At 37.4% G+C, this 20,334-nt stretch overlaps 1 protein-coding gene across 1 annotated transcript in view; it reads left to right on the top strand.

The window, feature by feature from the left end:
• The first annotated feature begins 19,781 nt into the window (after positions 1 to 19,781).
• Positions 19,782 to 20,334, top strand: part of samd10b (sterile alpha motif domain containing 10b) — a 76,515-nt gene continuing 75,962 nt past the window's right edge. Inside the window, exon 1 of the mRNA XM_057830191.1 lies at positions 19,782 to 19,997. Within this exon, the coding sequence (XP_057686174.1) occupies positions 19,985 to 19,997 (13 nt within the window). The 5' untranslated portion in view covers positions 19,782 to 19,984. The remainder of the gene's footprint in view (positions 19,998 to 20,334) is intronic.

Raw genomic sequence — 20,334 nt, 5'->3', positions numbered from 1 at the left:
CACGGGCACATCCGCTCATTAAAAATGTGACAAAGTCGATTTTTTTAATAGCGCCCCCACTGGAAAGGAGTATGTGCTTGTTCTTTTCACATTTTACATTTTATTGGAACAGATTTGAAACTATATCTACCTGTCGATTTAGTCAAATTATTATATATATTCAGTGATTCATCTATAGATATGGCGGAAAACACAGACAAGGCTGAAAAAGTTCTGCTCTTGAACCCCTCTTGAAAATAAACTGCTGTATTTTTCCCACAATATTTTATTGATTTTCAAACTAATAATTCACACCATCAAAACAATACCTTAAAGAGACCACACCAAGAACGCACAAAAAAAAAAAAAAAAAACAAAGGGAAAAAAATATGTTCCTCTACCATTATTAAGCTCCAGCTTCACCCCATTTATCCTCCATAAACACAGAATCACAGTCCCTGATATGATATAGTAAACCTCGGGACAATTTCATCTGTTTGACATAATTCATAAAAGGTGTCCACAAGTTCTCAAAAACCTGTTTGCCCTTCAATATGTATGTCATGCGTTCTAGAGGTATACTGACAACATCTGATTGATCCATCATAGAAGGTCCACGATCCGATTTCCATACTAATGCAATGCATTTCTTTGCCATTATTAAACCAAGATTGATAAGTGTCTGTTCATGTTTGTTGTAATTATGTTCTTCTGGAAACAATCCCAACAGAAAAAACTTTGGTCCAAATGGAATGTCTTTTAAATCACTCCCTCCAACGTCCTTCTTACCTCATCCCAAAATTTCTTAGCTTTTCCGCATTGCCATACATAGTGATACAGAGTACCTTTTTCTCCTGTACATTTGAAGCAGGTATCAGGAATATTTTTATTATACTGTATATGTTTAGTTCTGCTGGTGTTATATACGTTCTCATTATCCATTTGTATTGAATAAGTCTCAACCGTGCGTTCATGCATATGGGTTGAGCATTTACACACAGCTTAGAAACTGCTGTATTTTAAGCCAAAAGAACTGTTGTGTTTGATAAAACAATATGTCTATATGCTGCCATAGCAGATTCATGGCGCAATAAGCCCCCGAACTATTTTCAATTTGTCCGTTTTACCCTGAAAATCCCTGTTTACAGACGTCGCGCAACCGCTTGTGTTTCAACCTAGCCATAAAAAGAAGGTAAGTAATCGTATTTATTATTGGAAATCTCTGTCATTTTTAGCTTAGAATCACTAATTAATGTCTAATATTTAATTTTAAAAAAACACAACTTTTAAAATTATTCACTTGCATATTTTATACTTTTAAACAAATTACATCACAATGCAAAATTTGGCGTCTGTAAAAAAGTCACAGATATTTACCTCATAACTATCACTTAACTGTATTTTTTTTTCATTACTGTCGCATTTTCCCCAATATTTTAGATTTTAAATAATCGATCCAAACAAAGGGGGGGAAAAAAAAAAAAAAACGTTATGATGATATGAAAATGAAAATCTCGACCACTCCTTGAGGTCTGCGATTTCTGCATCACCCATAAAATCCCCCAAAAAATCCAGCTGTGGCCATACACAGCTGTGTCTTGACACTCGGTGATACATGCTACATGGAGTTTTTGGATCAAAAAGAGGTAAGTACGTGGTAACATCTCATTAAAATCTTTGCGTCTTTAATTATGCTCTCGCATGCTCTCACCTCCAGTTAGGGTTTTGCTGTGTTTTTTTTTTTTTTTTTTTTTTTTTTATGCCCTCCTGTTCAAAATTTAGGTAGGTAGGTAGGTAGGTAGGTAGGTAGGTAGGTAGGTAGGTAGGTAGGTAGGTAGGTAGGTAGGTAGGTAGGTAGGTAGGTAGGTAGGTCGGGAGGTAGGGAGGTAGGGAGGGAGGGAGGAGGGAGGTTGGTGAGAGAGAGAGAGAGAGAGAGAGAGAGAGAGAGAGAGAGGGGGGGGGGGTTTATATATCTATCCATATATATATATATATATATATATATATATATATATATTTATATGGTTACAGCTGGAGGAGGCGCGGAGCAAAAATACACTCACATATATATATATATATATATATATATATATATATATATATATATATGTAATAAAGAATAATTTTAATATTCAACTTTGACTTTGATTAGACAATGCTTATTCAATTTGAGCAAAGAATTTCATTTTCTCAATTTTGATGTAGCAAAGCAGAAGGCCACAAAAAGGCGCTATTTCCCGACAGTACAGTATAGTGCACGGGTCCTAAATCATTCTTCTTTGTGGGCCAAATATCGATCCTGTAATTGGGGCCCGGGGTCGGTTTGGTGACTAAATTGCATGACCCAGAACAAAATGTTCACTAGTAGGCCTCATTGTGTAGTAGAAATAACGAGTCTGGCATAGGTATCCACAATGCTGTATCAACACATTGGCGATTGTAATTACTGGCACACATTTGTTTATCGACCCCAGTGGTTTGCAAAAGTTGTAGGCTAATTATTTCACACTTTGTATTGATTTGAAATAGCGCATATATTGTATTTGTTTTCTTTTCTTTCTTTTTTTTTTTTTTTAAACCTGTGTTTTCTAATGACAACAACATAAACTGTAAGAAATAATAGGGTAAGAGATATCTGGTGATTGACACAGGCAAGGGTGAATGGAAATCCTCAGAGACAGTTCCTATGCCCTCCGAAAGAGGGCTAAGGGGAAGGGGGGAGAGCTAAGGGGGAGAATATGGATTGACCCTTATTCTTTATTTCCATTAAGACCAGCTCGCTCTAGGCGCAGCTCTCGTCTCTTACCCGATGGAAGGAGAAACTGGGTTGCTCAGTGAAAGGTCGATGTGTACTTGCTATAAGGAAGTACAAGCAGACATCATGAGCAGATTAGAATTTAAAGTTGTCCAGGGAGGTCTGTGCTGTAAAATGGGAACTTGGAGACCCCACATCACTTGTGTGTGTGTGTGAGACTCTCTCTCCAGCCCTACCCACGGCTGTGTTACTTACATCCAGTGGAGTAAGCAAAAAACTTCATAATGATTAAAATAGCAATGATGTTGTCAATGAGTTGTTTTCAACAAATATGTGTATGAAATCCACCTTACAAGTCAAAAGAGCTAAATACCTGTCTGTCTGCGCCTCAGTTGCAGGCTCACCAAAATCTACATTTCACTGAGACTTAGGCATCTCGTCATTGGGGTAATAAAAATGTGCTTGTTTCCCCAATGAATTGTCAGTAGCAAAGGATTTGTCTGCAAGAACACACCCTCACTGTACCAGAACAGGCAATCATAGCACAGAGCAGTCCGCAGAACATATGCGGCATTTTCTGCACAAGCACAAAAATCCACTTGCAAAATTTCTTACACAGGTGCGCAAGGCCGAAAATAGAGCCCATAGACTGATCTTTTAAAAAAAATTTTGAATCAGTCGTCCAATTACACATTTTTTGGACACTTTCCATTTCAAAGATTGAGCGCGTGCTCTGTGAGCAGTGGTGTGACGTTTACGTGATATGCAAGTGGCAGAAGAAATGTGAGCAGAGCATGGGTGCATTGTGTATCAATGGGCCCCTCAGGTGTGAGGCTGGTGAAAAAAATTCACAGGCCCCTCCAAGGTTTGTCAGCAACCTTAATTTAGCACAAGCACATACGCAAATAGATTTGAATACTGTAGATATAGTTGTAGTTCGCGTGTCACTAAAGTTCGATAGCGTGGCCACTCTGAGGTGTCTGGCTTTTGATCATCAAATCTGACGTAACAAAAAAAAGCTTGTCTGCACATCCAACAGTTGAGCCTTAGTGACAAGCTGCAAAGAGCAATTATGTATGCAGCAACAACACTGGCATTTGGGGAAATTGAGTTTATAAGTATTTAGCGTCTGCTTTGTTATAAACGAAAAACAATAAATATTATTCTATGAATAATGAATATAATTACTTTTAATCATTGTAAAAGCTTCGTTGGTAATTATTTGACATTATGTATATGTATTTATCCATTTTCACCGCTTATGATCTTTATCAGAATGTTAAATACAGTATGCCCAATGTATATCAGCATGTGTTTTTTGATATAATACAGTATAATAAGTCCAGTCACTCTACAGTCTCTGCTCTCTGTAAGCTATACATTGCTAAATGTGACTCAGATTTTGATGTGTTTTAAATGCATAATAAACATTTGTAGGATCACATTTGCTAATGTATAGGCTATACAGTGTACATCTTGTTGAGAACATTCTGGAAGACTGCGTATGTTGCATAGGCGGAGTTTGACTTTTGGGGTAGGGGGGGCACAACATGTTGATGACCCCAAAATGCAGTGTCAGCAATAATATTAACTTACAAGAATATTTAATAATAAGTTGACTATGAGCGTTTTTTGTTTCCCATCATTCTTGTGGGGAATTCTAAATCAGGCTGCTTAGGCAACACTTTTTGCCAAGATTGTCATCCATTGAATATGGTACGTCCGCCGGTGTCGTGCCAATGTAGTTACCCCAGTCAAAAATTGTATCCCCTGGGTGGAGCCATATAGAGGTAGATTTGTGTCTTTCTTATTCAACCAAAAAATGTCGCTTCAATTAAAAAAAAAAAAAGTGTTTGAATGCAAAAATAAATTTGAAATTCAATGTGTTTGAGTGCAAAAAAAATTCAAACTCATAAAACTTTTTTTTTTTTAAATGCATAAAAATGCATCTGAAAACTATATTTCTTTGATTTGATTTTTTTTTTTTTTTTTTTTTTTTGGATTGAAGTCAAGTTTTTTTGATTGAAGCATCATTTTTATTGAAGTAATGTTGATTTGTTTTTGGGCCACATTTTGGCTAGGACATTTTTGTTTTTATTATTCAGTCAAAAAATAAAATATAAAATAAGTAAAAAATAAAATTTTTAAAAAAGAAAATCACTTCAATCAAAAAAAGAAAAACTTCAATCATAGAAAAAGTTTTTGAATGCGAAAAAAATATTTAAGATTGAAAAATTTGCATTTGAACACTTAATTTTGCATTGAAAAAGTTTTCTTTGATTGAAGCAATCCTATATGTGTTTGGGCCATATTAGGATTAGGACATTTTAGTCTAAATCATTCAATCCCCCCAAAAAGTTGCTTCAATCAAAAAAAATATTTTCGGTCGTCGAAAAAAAAACATTTTTTTAAATATTATTTTTCCCAAAAAACAAAAAAAAAAGTTTTTAAAATTATATGCAAAGAAAATGACCGTCTAAGGTGCTGGAAAAATAATTTTGACCCATTAAAAAATATATATTTTTGTTCATTTGATTCATTTTTTTGCAGTTTTATTGCTTTTCAACTTATATATATATATATATATATATATATATATATATATATATATATACACATATATATATATGTATAGGAAAGTCAATTACATGCAATGACACTTTTCGAACACTGGGGGGGCCTTGGCCCCCCCATAAAATCCACTTATGGTATGTTGTCAAGCTGTTAGGAAGCAGCATCAGTCAGAAGATTGGAGTGGTGCTCACAAGGAGTTTCTCCAACATTGTTGTTGTTGTAAAATGTGTTGTTCTGGGATGGGTGAGTTTAAGTCTATCCTTTTTGTAAGACGATATATTTTCCTTAGAAACTATAGCGATAAAAAAAAATAGTATGGTTGATATTTTTAATTAATTTTAAATTATTTTTTTTAAATAATTGTCATACAGGCCTAGGTCAGTTGGAGTACAAATAGTGTACTCACTGCAAAAACCAAGACTCACTATCCTTGACTAAACAATTTAGTTACCAAATAAAATTATGGTACATGGTGTTATACTTGTATTGCGCTTTTCCACCTTTTAATGCTCTTGGTTACATTTTTCAGCAGGGTTATTTTAGGTAATGTACGGTAAATTACCTTCACATATTTTAATCTGACAATGTTGAATAACTTTAAGTACTAGATTAAAGTAACTAAATTAACACAACTTGGGGTTTCATCCTTCGAGGAGAAATCGTCCAGATGCTCCATCAATTGGTTTTAATCACGTTGCACTTCACCCATCCATCCATAGTCTCCGCTTTCGGGGGAGCGTTTCCATTTTTCTTCATTTATACAGCCGGGAGCTCAGATATTACTGTGCTCATGGGAAAAGATGCTATGATGAAAATGTACTGCCTGACAAAACTCACACTGGCGAGGACTAATTTGAAGACCAAACGCATCTCATTTCATGCAGCTCTTGAATTACTTCTTTTACTTTTATCTGATTAGTTCAACGACTGGTTGATTTAGGTCAAGTTATTCTTTTTATAGTACACTGTGCACGGCTTGAATTAATATCACTGGGCTGTACAATTGGTAAAAGAGAGTAACAGTGTTGAAGTAATAAATTATTAGGACTTATTATCGCCTACAGAATGGTCAAACGTCACGTTTTTTTTTAATAACGTTTTCATCTACTGGGCCTCTTCTAACATTTCCAAAATTGTTTTCATGAATCCTTCACCAACACAGACATTTAAAAAATTGTATATATTACTGAAGTTTAAAAAGCTAACAGTTGTTTCAACACTGGGTGTTTTTGCTATCCAACACTTTTATAAATGCACTTGGAAACCATTCAAGATACTAATTACATCCCTTGGTTATCTGCGTTTGAACAACTTCCATCTCTAAATCAGACATAAAGTGTGATATAAAATGAGGCAGAATAGTGGATCAGTGGTTAGCATGTCTTTCTCACAATTCTGAAGTGTAGAAGAATTTTAGCATCGACTTTTCTGTGTTTCTCTGGGCACACTGGCTTCCTCTAGCATCCCCAGAATATGCATATTATATCCATCTTAATAGTCAGTAGTGTGAATGTTGTGTGAATATTCTGTTTGTATGTGCCCTGTGAACCAATGTTGTTGCCCAAAGTCAGCATGTTTCAGTTAAGATGTACAGAAAATGGATTGATGGATGGATGGATGGATGGATGGATGGAGGGAGGGAGGGAGGGAGGGAGGGAGGGAGGGAGGGAGGGAGGGAGGGAGGGAGGGAGGGAGGGAGGGAGGGAGGGAGGGAGGAAGGAAGGAAGGAAGGAAGGAAGGAAGGAAGGAAGGAAGGAAGGAAGGAAGGAAGGAAGGAAGGAAGCATGTTTCAGGTAAGATGTACAGAAAATGGATGGATGGATGGATGGATGGATGGATGGATGGATGGATGGATGGATGGATGGATGGATGGATGGATGGATGGATGGATGGATGGATGGATGGATGGATGGATGGATGGATGGATGGATGGATGGATGGATGGATGGATGGATGGCTGGCTGGCTGGCTGGCTGGCTGGCTGGCTGGCTGGCTGGCTGGCTGGGTGGGTGGGTGGAAGGAAGGAAGGAAGGAAGGACACAGGTTATATTTATCAAACATTTTGAATATTATAATGAGAATATTTTGAATAATTCTTACATTCAAGAATTTTTAAAGTTTTTAAGTTTATAATAAAGGAGCAATGTGCATTTAAAATTAATTTTGTCATGTAAACACACATGTCTCTGCATGTCTATGCATGTGTGTATCAGCTTGCATGAATGCGTAGATGTACAGATGCACTGATAAGAGATACAAGCGAGGACCGCTGCACTGTCTGCCCCTATGACAAAGCAGATGTCCATAGCGTGATCATGCAGCTAAATATACCCAGAGTTGCACGTAAGAGAACAAGAAGATAATACAAATAATACTGTACAATTATGTCAGATTTATGATTATGAAGGGAAGCCGGGTTGGTGAGATGACGAGACAGCAGCTTTACTGACATACTTTCATGCATCAGCCAAGGCACATTCACGCACACACATAAGGAAACACAGATGCATCATTCATACAGTCTGAGCAGCATCGCTGAGTTAATTTTAGCTCATTAAAAACCATGAAACAATGTGGGCAAATAGGGCACAGACATTGTCATTTTTCACCATTACACACACATGCTAAGCTCAATTACCATCCCAAGCACATTGTGGGTTTATACTGAATGATATCCTGACAGGATTAATGATTTGTTGCACTCCTGATTAGCAACTGTGTAATATCAAAGAACAATGCCCTTGCAAAAAGGTCGCAAGTAAGCTGCTTTCCGTTTTAAATACAACCCAACCAGAATATATTTTGTGTGATTTTTTGTTGTTGTTGTTGTCTTTTTTTTTTTTTTTTTTTTTTGTCACAGATCCTCAAATGGAATTATTGATCCTCTAAGCTCAGCCCAGTGTGACAGCAAACCTTTCACACTAATGATGAGTGTGCTGGAAACTGGAACTGTGCAAAGGTCACAAAGGTTAAACGCTTTCAAACTGATAATGTGCTGAAGACACTGGTGACTGGTGAATTCTGGGTCAACCATACTGGTTGTGATTCAATAGGCTAATTGTGATGTAAACAAACAACAAATTGAACCACTTCACCCTTTGTCGTTGCAAGGTCACCTAGAGCAAATGCTATAAGAAGCCTGTGGAACTGATAAAGATGCAACTAAAAATGAGCCATATGTGTTACATTTCACCTCTTTTATAATCACACTTGTACATTAAGACACAAGAGAAGTACTCAGTTACTGTTTGGTCATGTCCCAACTTGTTCTAGTTCTAAACAGTATCTTCTAAGCATTTGAAATATTTGCTATTTGAAGCTCACTAGCTTGCATGAGTCCAAGTCTGAGAAGGGTTGACTTTCCTGATGCTGAGCAAATAAATTAGATTATTGACCGAGGCTGGCCTCAAGACTTACGATTCCAAGGCATGTGAGCTGTACACATTGTTTTCTTTGTTTAAGAGATGCCTGTCTCATAATGCAGGAGGTTAATGACTGCTGAGCACAAATGCATAAATGTGGATGCAGTGGAAGGGGGAAATAGAACAGATTATATGGATTTGGAAACAAATTAGGAGAAAATGATAGGCAGAAAATTGGAATATGGCTATCTAATTTGTTCATGTTACTGACCAAATTCAACTGACTTTAATTGCATGTTTTAGAGAAGGTAAGGTATGGGGTATTTGATTTTAAGACATGAAATCTGATGATTTTCCTTTCTTCCCCCAAAGCTATTAAAAAGAGAAAAAAATGACTAGCAATAGTTTGAAGGTAACCCAACTTCAATAATCCTGACTATCAATTAAGAATAAAAAATAAGATACATTTAGTATCTGATGAACAGAAATGTCGCTATTTGACTATTGTGGCAGGATAAAGGAAAACAGTGCTGGGCAAGGGAAGAGGAAAGTAAAACACAATATCACTCCAGCATTCTCTCAACACACCATGCTGCGCTTTGAGAGGCATGCTATAATTGTAGAACCTTTAATCATGTATAGTGGATTGGGTTACCTCATGTATGAAATTTGATTTGCAACTAAAGCTGCCTGCCAATAAAAATACAGTAGTTCAGAACAAGTGTTCGTCAAAACCCAAGCACATGCTTCATCCCGAAAACATATATAAAAAATTGTCATAAATCTCGATGCATTGTTGCAACATTAACACTGAGATTAAACATGGAAAAGAAGAAACTGTACCTACTGTTTCAAATAAAGTGCATTGCGAATGCAAGTATTAAAAAAAAAAAATCACAGCCAATTGGGTGTTTGAAAAAAAGAGTCCTGAATGTTTAGATGCAAATGAATTTTACTAAAAAAGAAGTGAAGTGTACAAAAAACATGCTGAATTGAAAAAAAAAAAATGTTACATTGTGCTCGTTTTGGACACCATATTGTGCAACAAATTGGAACCATTGCTCTATGCTGTTGTATTGTTAATTACATTCTCGAAAATTCTCAGAGAGCATCAAATTAATATGATTGAATATGGGTAAGGGTGCATTCACCACTATGCCCCTGCACACATACACACAAGGCATTTGCCTGCCCCCCCACCTTTTAACGCCAAAGTTACACCACCACGAGTGACATGACCCTGTGGGCACCATGCCCTTGACGAACTTCTAATTAGGACAAAAGGGCATATGCTTAACTTCTTGCCTGTCTCACAGTAGCAAGAGCATGAATGAAAAAAACTTGAGCGCATCGATTGCAAGAAACGCATAAAAGAAGCGTGAGGGATATCGTTATTTTCCAGAAAATTCTTACTTTTTCTCTTTTGACTGGGAGCAGTGTTTAAAAAGAAAAGAACAGAAAAAACAAAAGCAAAGAAAAGAAAAAAGAACACGTTTGCATTACAATGTGGAGCCAGAAGAATCTTTCGTTTTGTATTTTTTACCGAAGCACCCTGCTGGTATATTTTATAAAATGCGACAGAAAAGGATTCTTACTTCTTCTTCTTCTTTTTTTTTTTTTTTTTTTGGGGGGGGGGGGGGGGGGGGCATTTAAGAAAATAAATGCTTAGTGCACACAAACTAAATTCTCAAGAAAGAGACACTGCCCCCACTGAAAAGTAATCATGAACAAAGGTATTGTCTTTGTGGGTAGGAGCAGAGTGACCACCAGAGTGAATGCCACTGACTTTCAAAGATGAAACCGTAGATGAGAAAAGATGATGAGCGCTGGTGCAAATCTTACATGCCCCCCTACGTCCCCCCCCATTTTTTCTTTTAACTGTCTCTTGGAGTTTCACTTCAATTGCTTCCTGCCTGGAGGCCGACTTTCAACCTGTGTTGTTGCAGAGGAAAAAGCAGAGGTTTGTGTGTACAGGGCAAAGGCATATGGTCCATGGAGATATGTATCCCATCCCTCCCTCTTTGTATGCTTATACATATAAAATACCCATATGGAACCGTGCACACAGACACATACAATGTCTGCAGTGCTGAGGATGAAGCTAGCAGATGCAAATAGAATATGTCTACTTTTGCTGTCTGTCTTAAAAGAATGAATCTCTGTTTTCTCTAAGATACTGTAGTTACAGAGAAGGGTCTGTCGATAATATAAGAACAAGAACTTCCTCAGTTCTCTGATTAAGAAAACATGAGAACAACCTGACAAAATAAAGTGACTTCCTCTCTATCATTTGAACTCAGCAGAGGGAAAAAAACTCCCTGTGGGAATTGAGAGCATTTCTTTCACTTTCACCTGAAAGACCCTTTTATATCAGATGAAGAAGCCCCATTGAGAACTCACTTCTTTGAAACTTCAGTTTCTGCGTTCAAATATACCATCCAGGTTTTGTTTATGCCAGTTCTCTTTCACATTCTATTTGGCCAACGTGAATTCTAAGTGCTCACTAAAAGACAGCCATTCAGCATGACACCAGCTTTGGGAAGGCTGATGCCACACTTCACCATCAATAGCGTCTCTATGTCTTTTCAGAAAGTGCTCCTCTCTCCTTGAATGGTGCTTAAGCTCAATAAGATCCCTATCAGGCCACAATAACCCATTTGAGCACTGGCATACTACAAACAACACATACAGATTTATGATAACACTGTGTGCTTAAGTTATTTTTATTTTTTGTAATTGTTGGTATTTATAGATTTTATGGCAAGAGGATGACAGGCCATATGTAGTGGCTTGAAATGAGAGTATACTTTTTTTTTTTTTTTTTTTTTTACCTGTCCTGTTCAGCCGCTGAGACACGGAGAATAAGAATTTAAGTGTCCTTATTGTCTGATCAATTTTAATGTATCACATGAGTTTGGGGAGGGGGGCAGGCGGGGCAGTCTTCCCCTGCTATCCTCATTAAAATATGAAAACCTATAAATGTTTGGGTGGTTTTAGTTAAAGCAGACAGTGTTCTTACACAGACACTGTTCTTACATAATGTATATAGCGGAAAACACTCAGGTGACTTGTTCCGCTCTGAAACCCTCAATTTGGCCAACTTTCTAAATGGTTCAAAATGCATGTGTCATACATCATTGAAAAGCTTAAAATCTCAATTTTCTGGGGGAACAAAAATTTTGAACAGGAAGGGCATTTTTGGAAAAAAAAAATTTAAACAGCAAAACCCTAATTGGAGGCAAGAGCACGCGAGAGCAGAATTAAAGATGCCACAATTTTAACGAGATATTATCGCGTACTTACCTTGTTTCGATCCAAAAACTCCACGTAGCATATATCACCGAGTGTCAAGACACAGCTGTAAATGGCCACAGCCGGATTTTTTTTTTTTTTTTTTTAATGGGTGAAACATGGTGATATATTGTAACTAGGGTCGCGATGCAGAAATCGCAGACAACAAGGAGTGGTTGAGATTTTCTTTTTCATATAGTTACCCATTTAAACTTTATTTTTCAAATTTTTTTCTTTGGATCAATTATTTATCATATATTGGGGAAAATGCGACAGTACCAAAAAAAAAAACAAAAAAAATACAAGATAGTTATGAGGTAGATATCCGTGACATTTTTACAAACGCCAAATTTTTCATTGTGACGTATTCGTTTAAAAGTTTAAAATATGCAAGTGAATAATTTTTTTAAAGTCGTTTTTTTGTTGTTGTTGTTTTTAACTAAAATTTAGAAATCAATTAATGATTCTAAGCTAAAAATGACAGACATTTGGAATAATAAATATAATTACTTACCTTCTTTTTATGGCTAGGTTGAAACAAAAGCAGATGCGTGACGTCTGTGGGGTTTTCAGGGTAAAACGGACAAATTAAAAATAGTTCAGAGGCTTAGTGCGCCATGATTCTGCTATGGCAGCATATAGATATATTGTTCTATCAAACACAACAGTGCTTTTGGCTTAAAATACAGCAGTTTATTTTCAATGGGGGTGCAAGAGCAGAAACTGCTTTTTCAGCCTTGTCTGTGTTTTCCGCCATATCTATAGATGAATCAATGAATATATATATCTATTAGAGTAGTCCAGAGCTGTATTAAAAAAAAAAAAAAAAAGATTTTTTTTTTCTAGTCACAGCCTCTAGAAATGTGATCCACATCAGTTTGAAGCAAATACCAAGAAAAAACACATTTCTGCTCATTTTTACTGGTCGCACAAACAGTTTATGTTTGGTTGGTTACATACAAAAAAGGTTACAATGAAAAATAACAATATAAACATGTTGCACTTCAGTAAATTCCCCTGACATTGACTAGTTTACATAATTAGGCTTGTTAGCAGTTGGAAAAATTTCCTGTGTGCTTCTAGTACTTGCAATAATAACTGCAGCTGTTCCCCATTCTCTGTCAAGTGTTGATTGAAGTCTTGAATCAGAGCAACTCCACGCTAGGGATCATCACTGATGACTGTAAGCCCCTTCACGACTTCAGCAGTTGCTGGATATGATGTTTGATTCTGCCACTCACCAGGTGGATGCTGCAAGGATTCAGGAGCGCCCAGTCCAAGAATTTCAAAGAACAACTTTGTGCCAGGTTCAGCAAATTCATGGACGATGGATGTTCTCAACTTGCGTCAGAGTGACTTTAGCTTCAGTCATCCATTTCCAGGACATGAAAGTTGGGTCATCACGATACCAATCGCTTCCTTCTCTTGATTGGACACACCATCATCAAACAAGGATAAGGCAATCAAAGACATAACTAACTGTTTGAAAAAGTGCAGATCAACGTTGGGAGTAACAACAGCAACACTTGCTTCGATCCAAGCAGGAATATAGATTTTGACACCAAAGACGCATATGTCATGGAGACACCGCTTTTCTTTCTTGGTCAGATGAAAGCGGTCCCGAACAATCCAGATCTTAAACGGATCCACAGCCGCTGATGCAGATTCCCTCACGGTTTTCTTCAGTTCATTATGGTGGTAAAACAAAAAGCTTTACCTGAAGTTTTGATGGAGGTTTGCACCCAGAATTGCTGCTTTTACAAAATCAAATCAGAATAATGGCATCCGTAGACTGTATGCCAGCCATTATTATTGTGAATGCAAGGCAGCTAATGAAAAGCCAGAAAGTAGTCATGTTCTGAATAAAAAAAAACTCTAAAATGGCTGAGGACATTATGTTTTTTTAGTAATTGGGTTTCCTCATTGATTAGGTGACATTTTCATAGTTAATAGAGTGATGCGAGCCTTGGTATTCTTGTGCCTATACAACTATAGGATGCCAAAATAACTAAATGTATGTAAAAACCTTTGGGCTTGTGTGCTACCCCTAAAAAACATCAGATCCATCTGATGTACATCTGATGATATACTTTTAATTTTTGAACCAGGCTAATGTATTTTGTATGTATGTAACAATATAACAATATACATAAGGGGAAAAAAACTCTTCCCTCCTCCTCCCCCATCTCCTCTGGTAAGGTGGGAGGGTGGCTGTTCATCTTAAGGTCGAGTCTTCTACCAGAGGCCTGGGAGCTTGAAGGTTCTGCGCAGAATCTTTGCTGTTCCTAGGACTGCGCTCTTCTGGATGGAGATGTTTGATGTTTTTCCAGGTATCTACTAGAGTCACTTCTCCAGTGTGGGGGACATGGTCCCCAGTGCTCCTTTGACCACGGGCACCCCTGTTGCTTTCTCTCCAGATCTTCCTTGAGCCCTTGGTATTTCTCTCGTGTTCCGTTTTCCTGACATTGCCATCGTTGGGGATGGCTACATCGATCACAACGGCTGTATGTATTGTTGACACTGGGTTTCGGGGTCATCAACATGTTTTGCCCCCACCCCCCCACAAAAGTCAAACTCCGCCTATGGTTATGGGGTGACTGAAAGGAAAGAAACAGACAGAAGAGAAAAAGAACAAATAACAATAAGAAATTCATTATTACATGCCTATGAACATGCCTACCTATGAACATAGTGGTGCATCGTTAGCTAATTATATTTACCCATGGACACCATGTGGGGGGGGGGGGGGGGGGGGGCTGATAAACAAGGTCGGAAAGTATACATGTTTCATAGAGTAATCTGTTACAAGATGAAATGTATGGATATCTTGCTCTGCCAGGAGGTGCAATGATAAACATTATTGGATCATCATCCATGTTGCTGAATGTGCACACAACAAGCTTCTTGGTCCAACCCCATAAACCTACTTCATTATTCAAAGGGCTTGACCATCATCTGAATTAAAGATACATGCTTTGACTGCTCACTGTTAGACAGGAGCAAATGTCCTATCAGGCGCACATGAGAACACTTCTAAATTAAGATCTGTCTCTGAGATTAAACACATTCGCAAATGTGTGTATGTCTGTAGGGGATTGTGTGCGTCCGTGCGTGTGTGTGCGTGATAGAGTGAAAGAGTGAAATGGTAAAAGACAGTAGCTGTAATAAGCGGCATTGCGTTGGTTGCCAGTGCCAGGGGCCAGTCAAATATTTGTCTTCCACAGAACCAGTGGACAAATGCTGTAAGATAGGTCTCAGGTCAAGTGTAAGAGCCTTTATTACCTTTGGTTTCACCATCATTTACATTGTTTTCGTTTGGGTGCTTTCTATTGACATTCTAAAAATACAGTGAATAGAAGAATTCTACAAATGCGGTTTTAATGGTAAATATCCAAAAACTTTCCATACCATTTGTGACATCCCAACCAAGCTTCGAGTTTCATTGGTCCATGACCGAATTTTCAACATAAGTTTGGGACCATGGAGATGGCAGCACCGCGCAATGGTTTTGTTTAAATAGCTGCTATTGTTTTGCTATATAAGCACAGGGTGAAAATCTTGAACGCTGATCACCCTCAACCATTTACCAGATCTAGCCATTGGAGCAGTTTTCTTTTATTTTTTCCCCTTCGGCTTGCATTTGTTTTTTTGTGGGGGAAGTGAAATCACATCTGTTCCTATTCCCTCCTCTTTAAGGTCTTTTCGGGACAGGTCTTTTGGTGTACTTTTGCTGGGCAGGAGAGGAAGCACTGGATGGCTAGTGAATCAGTTAGCCTGGGATATGGTGAGATTATCCTAACAAAGACACAATCACTACTTGATCCTCTTTGAAGTGAAGCTCAGCTGCCTGTTAGAAAGTAGATGGGTTTAGTCCTTTTGGAAGAACATTTGTCTCATTCATGATGCAAAGGTCACATGTTTGGATAGCTGATATCATCCGCACACATTTATATTGCCTACAATTCCAACAACCACTCCCCTAGGGTTTGTGTAGCTCAGTCAACAAGCAATGGTGTATGGATCTTGGATGAGCTAATGTTACTTGAACCCTTAAGCAAGGCACCAGACTCTCTGACATAGACATGAAATGCTTGTAGCATGCTCCTGACTGTGACATCCTGTCCATTAAGGCGCATATCGGATCGTGTTGTCTGTGTGTGTTGACTTGAATGTGTGAATGTAAAACGTGTAACACAAAAATAAAATTTGCTCTCGGAGGGGCAATAGGGATTATGTTTTTTTTGTTGTATTCATTTTGGTTTTTTTTTTTTTTTAGCTCGGTCCATCCTTGAGATAATACAGCTAATTACAAAATAAATTTGTATGGTGAGTGTATATATGTATGGGTGTGCATGTACTGTATATTTCATTTTTTGTAGTAATAGTATTATAATTATTTTCTAATCCAATCGAAAAAGACAGACACGAAATTCATTCTAGTTTGGTAAAAACTATGAGGTCTATTAAACATATTTGTACAAAAGTAGCCTGCGAGAACAAAAGGATATTCTTCATAGCTTCAGAATAGGAGGGTTTAAGGGAAGTTCTTAATTAATTATAACAAGCAAGAATGTTACCAACGGCAATACTGACTAAACTCCCAAAAGCTCTGAAACTAATCAAAGCTGTAAATGCTTCTGCATTCTAATCAACAAATGAGCTTGTTGAAATTTTACACAATTAAACATAAAAGATCGCATAATTATATCATTAGTTGTTTCTGCAACCATGTGTGAGCATGGGTAAGTATGTGAGCGAAGGGGAGACTATTCGTTCCACATTAGTAATCTAATGCAAAGACAATTTAACTGAGACCATTTGTACCACTTACTTATAGCTTTCAACCTGTGATGGTCACACACTGTGAGTTTTAGGACTTCCACATAAAAACAGACAAAAGATGATGATGAGACAGCTGAAATTGTCATGCAAAGAAATTCCGTTTACATTCTGGAGAGTTCCACGTATGCATGCTTGCTACTTTGTTAAGATTAGTCTATTAGGATCTAAATTACCAAGTGTTATTTATGTACTATAGTGGTCAACGTCTTTAAGCATATGTGTCATTATTATGTATCACTATAGAATGTTGCAAAGAACCCCTCAAATTTGAGAATTGAATGCTAAATCCAAGGACGAATATATTTGTGTTTCCAATCATGCATCCATCCACACACATATACTGTATATACACACCCATATATTATTATACATCTCAATCCGCCTGCCCATCCATCGATCAATCCCCCATCCATACATACATCCAGGGCCTTGCATACATCCATTTGATTATTATTGGGTTACAGGTGGGCTGGAGCCAATCCAATGCAGCCAGTTTTGGAGGAGAGGTGGGGTATGCCCAAGGTAGGCTGCAAATCATGACACACACAAAGTACAATTAAAAAATGAATGAAAATCACATGAAATAATTCCAGAAGACAGTTTTTGGAATGTGGGACTGTAGTGCAGAATACACACACACAAGTATGTTTTTCCTTTGATGCCCAACAGTTTTTTTAAGTGTGACCACAATATCGTGTGCACAAAATGCTTTGTAATTCGTTGGCACAAAATAGCAATTGTGAAACAATGGAAGCACAATATATACATTTTTGAACTATTATAATTTCCATGAACACCTTGGGCCTCAGTGGGGCACACCTTTGTTAAAAACTCCAAATTGCAATATGCCGGAAAACACTCAGGTGACTTGAAGTTCCACTCTGAGACCCCCAATTTGGCCAAATTAAAAATTTGTCGTATATGCCTGTGTGATACATCATCGGAAAGCTTAAAATCTGTATTTTGTGGGGGAAGAATTTTTTTTAAAAGGAGGGCATTTAAATTTAAAAAAAAAAAAAAAAAAATTAAGAATTTTGACAGCGAAACCCTAACTGGAGGTGAGAGCATGAGAGAGCATAATTAAAGACGCCATGATTTTCACGAGATATTATTGCGTACTAAACTCTTTTTGATCCAAAAACTCCATGTAGCATGTATCACCGAGTGTCAAGACACAGCTGGGATTTTATGGGTGAAACATGGTAATATAACAAGGGTCGCGATGCTGAAATCGCAGGCATCAAGGAGTGGTCGAGATTTTCTTTTTCATATACTAGTATTTACCCTTTTAAAGGTTTTTTTTTTTTCAATTTTTCTTTGTTTGGATTAATTATTTATCATCTAAAATATCGGGGAAATGCGACAGTAACAAAAAAATACAATTAAGCGATAGTTATGAGGTAGATAGCCGTAACTTATTTACAGAGACTATTTTTTCCATTGTGACATAATGTGTTTAAAAGTTGAAAATATGCGAGTGAATAATTTTTTAAAGTCCTTTTTTTTAAACTAAATATTAGACATCAATTAATGATTCTAAGCTAAAAATGACAGATATTTCGAATAATAAATATAATTACTTACCTTTAAATAATTACTCTTACATTCAGGTAACTGAGTTACTAACTCAATTTACTTTTTGGGAGAAGTAATTTGTCACAGTAATTAATTACTTTTTTAAAGTAAGATTAACAACACTGGTCATAAAGATGCAGTCTGCAGAATGAAAAGTGACGAAAGTGGAGATTTTATTCGGCCAATTTGTTGCCGAACACAATTTGCCTGCAACTATTGCTGATCACTTCTCAGAATTAGCAAAAGACATGTTCACTGACTCAAAGACTGCATCGGTTAGTTCATTTTATCAATTGACCTTTTTAATTAATAATTGGACACATTAACGAACTACCTTCAAGTCAAACTGAATTGCGAGCTGAAGTGCCATTAAGTGTGTGGTGACCACTACCTTGTGACAGAATTCACCTAGGGAACATGGGGGGGCATGTTGTGTTCCTGGGAGGAAACTATATTTTGCCGTGCGCGTTTCCGGCACAGATACTCAAGAGTTAAAAAAACAAACAAACTAAAAAAAACTTGAGTATCTGTGCCGGAAACGGAAACAGATAGTCAAGAGTCTTTTTTGTATTGTTTGTTTTTTAAAATCTTAAAAAAAAAACAAAAAAAAACTCGAGTATCTGTGCCGGAAACGTGCACGGCAAAATATAGTTTCCCCCCAGGAACACAAAATGCCCCACCCATGTCCCCAAGGTGAATTCTGTCACTTGTGGTCACCACAAGTGCAGCCATCAAAAGACATGATAGAAATTGCCAAGAGTACTACATACAAATGATACAATTATAACAAAAGTCACTGTTAAATTTTAGCAATCATGATGTAGCTGAAGATATTGATTGTTCATTGAGTGCACCAGGTTATATGTGAGAATATTACCAACAAATTCATATTATTTTGAAAATTGAGTTTTATTTTTGTTTCATATTGCACGCTGTATAAAACGTTGTAAGATTAGTCAGCAATTTGTAAGGGCATACGTCACTATTTGTAAGATTGCCACCAGCCTCGGGTTGACATGTATGTATCTTTTTTTATGACGTTATATTTGTGCCAAACGCCATATTTTTACAGCTATTGGAAGCGCCTGTCTTTGTAACATTACACGTTGCTGTGATAGATAGATTTGTATACAAATCAGTTTTTTTTTTTTTAAATGACAGATTATGCGAACTTTCAATTTCAAACTCATGCTCTCCATGTGACAGCCACGTTCCACAAGAGAGAAATTATTTTAAAACATTTCCCTCCTGTAGTTTGCAAGGAGCACGAACATCCAGCGGAAGAAGGAGAGCGAGTTAGGGGGCGGGGGCGAATCAGCCGCACACTGTGCACAGTAGTGACCTTTCAATCTCTGGGTGGTCAGGTGCAGAAAGGGGGCGGGGTTTCAGCGCTTGTCGCTTCATGAGTGCGGGGGTGAGGTGACTGCCGTCGTCTATGACAACAATTGAACGCGGGGAGTGAGCGTGTCTTCCGGTTGTACGATCAGGAGGACTTCATCTCCTTCTGCTTCATCGTTTCCGACCCCCAGAACATTCCGTCTTTCCGGCTGCAGAATGGAAGAATCCTGGTGACAGCGCAACACACAGACCCACGCTGAGACCGAGCATGGCCGTGGACGGTAGGCGCGTTTTGTCTTGACGTAACCGGGTCAGCAGGGTGCCAAAATACTAGTTTTTATTTCACACACAAATTGCAATGTTTACGCTCCCAGATGCTAGAAAGCGACCGTCGCGTTTCTGTCAAAGTCGAAAAAAAATAAATAACTTATTTGCCTTAAATAGATTGCGCTTTTTCTGTCTAACAAAACTGTTTCATAATCACAGATATAGTATGTTTACAATCTTTTGCCTAAACTTTTTTGTTGTTGTTGCCTATAAATTAGTTTGGTGAAGTTTGTAATTTAGATGAATCATTTATAGAATTCTCCACCTGCCTTACACAAATATGTGGCAGAA

This window comes from Corythoichthys intestinalis, chromosome 2 (genome assembly GCF_030265065.1).
Source record: "Corythoichthys intestinalis isolate RoL2023-P3 chromosome 2, ASM3026506v1, whole genome shotgun sequence".
Lineage (NCBI taxonomy): Eukaryota > Metazoa > Chordata > Actinopteri > Syngnathiformes > Syngnathidae > Corythoichthys > Corythoichthys intestinalis.
This window is presented reverse-complemented; position numbering and strand designations above follow the sequence as displayed.